The 7,781-nt window shown below is 47.6% G+C and overlaps 1 protein-coding gene across 1 annotated transcript in view; it reads right to left on the reverse strand.

Annotated features, from left to right (window-relative positions):
- LOC132395318 (vasoactive intestinal polypeptide receptor-like) overlaps nt 1-3,963 on the reverse strand; it is a 68,219-nt gene extending 64,256 nt beyond the window's left edge. Inside the window, exon 1 of the mRNA XM_059971731.1 lies at nt 3,260-3,963. Within this exon, the coding sequence (XP_059827714.1) occupies nt 3,260-3,298 (39 nt within the window). The 5' untranslated portion in view covers nt 3,299-3,963. The remainder of the gene's footprint in view (nt 1-3,259) is intronic.
- Nucleotides 3,964-7,781: the final 3,818 nt, after the last annotated feature.

Raw genomic sequence — 7,781 nt, forward strand, 5'->3', positions numbered from 1 at the left:
GTATTAGCTATAAAGAGAGAGTGGACCAAATCTTTTTCTGGAGAGGTAGGTGTCTGGAATGGACTGCAAGGGGAATTGGGGATGTAATAGTAATCTTTAAGAAGCGGTTAGGTAGACATGTGAATATTCAGGGATTTGAGGATTTGGGTGATGTACAAGCAGAAAGGATTTAGTTTAGCTTGCATGAGGTCAACCGTGGACGTTACATCCCAGCTGTCTGTAATACACAAGCCAGCACAGCACGATATGGAGAGCAAGCTCCCCCTCTCCATGTGGCTGGTGAGCCCAAAGGAACGGCAGAAACTGAGACAGTTTGGCACCAGCAGCATCGCGGGAGTTGCCAGTCAGTGTTGAACTCCAGCTCTGGATTTTCCCTCAGGGTTTACACCTGAAGCTTTCCCCATGAGTGGGTATAGCTGCAGGGCAGCAGAGGTTTGAGATCAGAGTTTTCCTTCCCCTTGGTGAGCTGCCAACCACAGCCTAACCAGCCCCATCTAGGCATTTCAATATTTGGTGGGTTTCAATGTGAGCCCCATGCTTCAAAACTCCAGTGAGTACAAGCTCAGCCCCATGTGTTAACTATTCATTCCCAGAATCATCCTTGTGAACCTCCTCTGGACCCTCTCCAATGCCCTGGACTCAGTGACCCAACTGGCAAAAACAAACGTGCCAAAGTTGTCAAATATACGTGTGTGCACAGGTGCAAAGAGAAACTTCCTTACGGCAACCCCACAGGCACATAGCCACAGATACTCAGCACTGATAAGCTTCTCAGAATGAGAATCAATTTCTTTAGCACTGACGGATGCTGTGAAATTTGTTGTTTTGTGATAGCTGTACTGTGCAACACCCAAAAATCACTATAAGGGGCTTGGAACAGCTCTCAAAGTGCGGTCTGACCAAAGCCTTATAAAGCCTCAGCATTACAGGTTTGCTTTTATATTCTGATCTTCTCGAAATGAATGCTAATGTTGACTCAACCCAGAAGTTATCCAATAGGGACTCGTGCACGAGGACTCCAAAGTGCTGGACACACCCGGGAGCACACGCAAAGTGCGAGACACCAGCAACAAGGTGGAAGTTTTAATCCATGACAGGGTTAAAACTTTGAAGGTCAAGTTGGTGTCTGGCATCTTTAATCTGTGGGACAGAGATGCAAAGACTAGGCGATCCAACTTCTACCATCAGCTTCCCAACCTGAAAACAGAACCAGGGTGTTCGGTCTCTGAACAGTCTGAAACCAAAGAAAGATGCAGAAAACATACAAAATGCTGGAGGAACAAAGCAAGTCGGGCAACAACTATGTAGAGAAATGGAGAGTTGATGTTTTGGATTCACAGGAGAGAAGCTCCAAAAGATATCGAGGAGATATCCAGTATCAAAAGGATGGGGGTGAGGTAGATAGTTTGAGTGAGCAAGGGCTTTTCTCTTTGGAGCAAAGGAGACTGAGCTGTGACTTGATAGAGATATACAGATGACAAGAGGGATAAATCGAGTGGATAGCCAGACACTTTGCCCAATCACCTTAAGATTATGTTCTCATGTACTAGGTGACTGCAGGAAAGTACATTAAGTATGCCCATTAAGTAAGGTTAGAGGAGCAGAATTAGGCCAGTTCAGCCCATCAAGGTCTGCTCCTCCATTCAATCATAGCTAATCCCAGATCCTACTCTACCCGTATTCCTGCCTTCTCACCATAAATTTGATGCCCTGACCAATCGGAAACGACCGACTTCCACCTGAAATATCCCCACGGACTTGTCCTCCACCGCAGTCTGTGTCAGGGTTTTCCACTGATTCACTACACTCTGGCTAAAAAAAAATCCTCTGAGGTTGCCCTCAGTTTCGAGGCTGCGCCCTCTAGTTCTGGATAGGAAATTGAACTGGGTTGCTGGTACGGTAAAGATTTGTGCTAATCACCATGCTACATGCCACCCCATAGGAAACATCCTCTCCACATCCACCCGACCTAGTCCTTTCAACGTTCACTAGGCTTAAATGAGAACCCCCGGATTATTCTAAATTCCAGTGAGTACAGGTCCAAAGCTGCCAAACACTCCTCATATATTAACCCCTTCATTCCCAGAATCATCCAGAGATACAGGTTGGGGTGCAGGAGGTAACGCAATGAAAACTAAAGATTGTTAGAAACCTGAAATAAAAGCAGATAAGTGCTAAAATTACTCTGAGGGGAGACAGTTTCACCTGAGGTGTTACAGGCCTACCGAGAATTTATAACATTTCTTCTTTTTATTACTCATCTTGCTAATTGAAGAGAATGTCTGACCTGAAATATTAACTGTTTACTTGCACAAATGCTGGCCTAACCTGTTGAGTATTTATAACATGTTCCCATTTTTAAATATCGTTTTCAGAGCCCTCGAGTATTGAATTGAATTTAGGCTGAATCATTGACATTAAACACCTCCTTCTCTCTAACCACTACTTCCACTCTCTCTCCCCCCACCTCGCTCACTCCACCTCTCTCTCCCCATTCCTCTCAGCCTTCACCTCTCATTCCAACCCTCTCCCTCAGCCCCTCCCACTCCCCCTTTCCCCACCCTCTCTCAAACTAATCCCTCCCCTTCTCCCCTCCCTTGCCTCCCTCCCCTTCTCTCCCCCTCCCCCCACTTTCCCTCCCTCACCTTCTCCCCTTTCCCTCCCTCTCCCCTCTTTCCCTCCCCTTCTCTCCCACCCTCCCCTCTCCTTCCTCCTCTCCCACCCTCCCTCTCCTCCACCTTCTCTCTTTCTCCCTTCCTCTCCTTCTCCCCCTCTCCCACCCGTCCCTCTCCTCCTCCCCCTCCCCACTTTCTCTCTTTCTCCCTTCCTCTCCTTCTCCCCCCTCTCCTCCCACCCTTTCCCTTTCTCTCCTTCTCCCCCTCCCCTCTCCCTCACTCTCCACCTCCCTCTTCCATCCTTCTCCCCTCTTTCTCCCCACTTCTTCCCCTCTTTCTATCCCGTCCCTCCCCTCTCTTCTCTGTCCCCTTCCCCTCCCTCTTCCCCTCTCTCCCCCACTACTTCTCTACCCCTCTCCCCCGCAGACTGGCCTGGTGTTCCAGCAATTCCTGTTTGAAATTACTGGGATACCGAAGTGAATTTGACACATTCCCTGGTGAAATAGGAGACGTGACCGCCGTTTTGTCCCTCACAGGTACCTGCCCGACCTGCAGAGAGTTTCTATGTGTCTGTTCCTCTGCCCGTAGGAGCGGGCGACAGAGCTCTCCATTGAAATCCCGAGAATCGTTTAGCAGGCACTCACCGGCAGGAACAGGATCAGAGAGACCGCGACGCTGCTCATGGCTCTGGACCCGGAGAAACAGAACTTTGCGACGGGACCCTTGCTGGGCGAAGCTGTGATGGAATCCCGCTCTCGGTTTCGGCGAGGCGAGCCGAGCCCTGCCCTGCCCTGTCCTGCCCTGTCCTGCCCGGCGGTGGTGCTGGCTGTGACCGGCTCCGTCAGGTGCCGAAGCCCGCTAATTTATAGGCAGCTCCGGGTGGTGGACCCGCCCCGTCCCTGACGCGCGTTGGGATTAATAACCCCGGGACGGGGCATGGAGGTGGCCGGGTTCCCTGAGATTTCAGTCCCGCGGCAGGCAGGCAAGGGGAGAGGGAGCGAGCAGAGGGGCTGATCAGAGCCACCACCTCTTCCCGCCAGACACTTTTAAGGTGCAGACACTCCAGTGCCTAGCGTCACTTTGGGGAGGTACAATCAGCCGATGTGGAGGGGTGGAGATCTGCCTCCACTAGCCTGCGGGTGGGTCCCCCTTGGGCAAGGTGGAGCTCCTGCTTAGACCCACCCCGACGATCAGAGTCACATTGGGCAAATCACAGGCCACTGACACCAGGCAGACTCTCCCAGCGGCGTATTGATAATGACCGGGGTCGCCCCTCTTGTAAAGGCAGCAATGGCACATCACTTCTGTAGAAAACTTTGTCAAGAGCAATCACCGTCACCGAAAGAGAAAAGAACAGAAGAGCTTATTGATTAAAGGAAAATGGAAGACTGTGATCGCCCACATCATAGGACACAGCACATGATGATGAATCAATAAATGTATATAAACTATCTTATGTTTTTTATTATATTATATTATTATTAATATAATATATTTATTAATTATATTTTTATTATTGTGTTTGTTTTTGTGCTGCTTCAGATCCAGAGTAACAATTGTTTCATTCTCCTTTACATTTGTGGACTGGAAATGACATTAAAAAGTCTCGAATCGCTGGTTAAGAAGATTGTGGCTGGACAGTTGAGAACCAGGAGAACACAGAACACAGAAATCTACAGCACATTACAGGCCCTTCGGCCCACAATGTTGTGCTGACCATGTAACCTACTCTAGAAACTAACTAGAATTTCCCTTCCGCATAACCCTCTATTCTTCGAAGCTCCATGGACCTAAGAGTCTCCTAAAAGACCCAATTGTATCTGTCTTTACCACCTTCACTGACAGTACATTCCACACACCCACCACTCTCTGTGCGAAAAACTTACCCCTCGCATCCCCCTTGTATCTACTTCCAAGCACCTTAAAACTGTGCTAGCCATTTCAGCCCTGGGGAAAAGCCTCTGTCTATCCACACAATCAATGCCCCTCCATCTTATACACCTTATAAAGGAGAGATGGTCTTAAGGCAGGGATTGTCAGGGGGAATTTCTTGAATCTTCACTCTTGAGCTGTGGAGGGTTCAGCCCGGGCAATGTTCAGGCGGTATGCCCGTGCCTGGGTAGCTGTGGAAAAACAGAACCCGCGGTGCCCACAGGTGACCTTCGGGCACCGCCGGAGATAAATGCCATTCTCGATGAGAATGGATATGTGTAGGTTCAGTCTGTGTTCATCATGATTTGTCAGGTTTAACCTGATTCTACTGTAATGGTTTTGAATTTATAATCCATATACTTCTGCAAAATAATAAAACCTGCTGAAGTGAATTTGCAGGTCCAGAGTCAGAGATCTGAGCAGCCTCTGCAACCTATTAACTGCCCATTCATGACTTCCTAGTGACTAGATCATAAGACATCAGAGCAGAATTAGGCCATTCGGCCCATCAAGTCTGTCTACCATCCCATCATGGTTGATTTGCTATCCCTCTCAACCCCATTCTCCTGTCTTCTCCCTGTAACCATTGACACCTTCACTAATCAAGAACCTATCAATTTCTGCTTTAAATATATCCAGCGACTTGGCCTCCACAGCTATCTGTGGCAATAAATTCTACAGATTCACTACCCTTTGGCTAAAGAAATTCCTCCTCAAGTCCATACTAAAGAGACATCCTTCTATTCTGAGGCTATGCCCTCAGGTCCTAGATTCTCCAACTATAGGAAACATCCCCTTCACATTCACTCTATATAGGCCTCTCAATACTCGATAGATTTCAATAAGATTGCCCCTCATTCTAAACTTCTGCAAGTCTGGACCGGAGCCATCACATGCTCCTCATCCATTAACCCTTTCATTCCTGGATCAGTGTTAAGAACCTCATCTGGACCATCCCTAATGCCACAACAATCCCACTTCACTCTCCCCAGGTTCCACCAATCACCTACACACCAGGGACAATTAATGTCAGCCAATTCATCCACCAATCCTTTGAAGAAGAAAGTAAAATTGGATTAATGGCTGCCTGATGATCAGCACTGACCCAGTGGGCCCTATGGCATTTTTCTGGACTGTACTAACATGAAACTTTAGTTAAAACAAAACACTGCTAATCTACAATAAAAATAGAAAATATTGGAAATACTCAGTGTACAACATATGGGTATGGGCATTGGGCCTGTTCCAGCTGACACCTCTCAGCCTCCACCCAGCTGATAGAATTCACCTGCCTCTCATTCCAGATGTCACCGGCAGCCTATTTAACCCTGCTTTTCATCCACAGTCCTTGATCACTCATTGAACCAGCCGGTCTCAACTGGTTGCTTCCAGCTTTCATCCTCCCAGCTTAAAGTTGACCTTGTTCCATGTTGTGTTTAGTTTCTCTTCTCGCTTGTTTCATGGCCCCTCTTGGCTTATTTTTTGTGGTCTACTATGAAAGTTACCATTCACCACAGAACTATCTCAACTGCTCTGCTTTTGGGTCGAGCTTCCTCTATGTTTCCTGTCACATGTATGAACTGTGTGTGACTCGATGTGTCTCTGCGGACAGAATCTCAGGGCTTTTAGGTCAAACCTCCTCAATATTTCCTGACAATAGGAATGTAATCATTAAGTTGGAGAAGGGTTTACAAGGATGTTATAAACACAGGAGACTCTGCAAACGCCAGAAATCCACAGTAACAGACACAATATGATGGAGGAACTCAGCAGGTCAGGTAGCAGCTATGGAAAGGAATAAAGAGTCAACATTTCAGGCTGAGACCCTTCACTATGCTGTGTCCTGATGAGGGATCTCAGCCCGAAATGTTGACTCTTCATTCCCCTCCACTGGTGCTGCCTGACCTGCCGAGTTTGTGTGTGTTATGAGGGTGTGAAGTATCAGAAGATACAGGACAGGTGGGGGACTGTTGTCCCTGGAGTGTATGAGCTGAGTGATGGTCTTCTAAGTTCAAACTAACTTTATTATCGATGTCTGTGTATGTTGCCACATACCACCTTGAGATTAATTTTCTTGTAGACATTTTACAGGAAAAATGAAGAAATACAATAGAATTTATGGCAAACCAGACATACAACCACCAATGTGCAAAAGAAGTCAGGTAGAGTAAACAAAAATAATACTGAAGAGATGAATGTAAAGTGAGTCCCTAGGTTGTGGAATAAGTTCAGAGTTGAGGGGAGTGAAGTTATCCACGCCGGTTCACAGGCCTGATGAACGTAGGGTAATAACTGTTCCTGAGCCTGACGGAGTGGCACTTAAGGCTCCTGTACACCTACCCGATGGTAGTAGCAAGAAGAAGGTGTTACAACCACAAGCTCTGCCGCAGAGTCTGGGCGCCGTCGTAAGCGGGCAGCTGAAGGGGGTCAGCAATCACACTGGTGAGAATCCACATCCCAGCCAACTGGGGTTTCTTGGTGGTTGTACCTAACTCCCTTCCTTTCACTTCAGCCTTTCATGTCGAGTCCAGCCTTGGCGACACTCCCTGATTACCTTAGTCCACATTCCGGGAATGAAGATTACAATTTAGTTTGTCACTGTAAAGAAGTGGTATTATTTTAATGCTGAGTTGCTACTCCTGAGCCATATTGTTGGCATTAGAGTTCCAGAGCTTTTAGTTAGTTGGTCTAGTGTTTGTTATTTTCCTTTATTTCTGTACAGTTTTTATTAAAATTCAGTGAACGGTTCATTCCGATTCTGTATCTCTTGCTGTGCACTCTGCTCATCACCGAATGCCACAGATAACGGGGGGGGGGGGGGTCTTTGACGGTGGACGCTGCTTTCTTGCGGCAGCGCTCCGTGTAAGGGCACTCCATGGTGAGGAGAGCTTCACCGGAGCTGTTCCGTTCCCTACAGGGGGTGACAACATCATGAGGAGAGCGGATAAAGGTGGGTGGTCAGTCTTTTCCCCAGCCCGGGGGGAGTCGGAAACTAAAGGACATAGGATTAAGGTTAGAGGGGAAAGATTTAAAGGGCACCTGAGGGAAAGTGGTGGGTACATGGGACGAGCCACCAGTGGAGGTGGTACTGGTGAGTATAATTATAACATCTGAAAGATACTTGGTTAGGTACATGGATAGAAAGGCTTTAGAAGGATTGTGGCCAAACACAAGCAAATAGACCTAGCTCAGATAGACACCTTGATCGGCTTGGCTGAGTTCGGACAAAGTGCC

This window comes from Hypanus sabinus, chromosome 6 (assembly GCF_030144855.1).
Source record: "Hypanus sabinus isolate sHypSab1 chromosome 6, sHypSab1.hap1, whole genome shotgun sequence".
Lineage (NCBI taxonomy): Eukaryota > Metazoa > Chordata > Chondrichthyes > Myliobatiformes > Dasyatidae > Hypanus > Hypanus sabinus.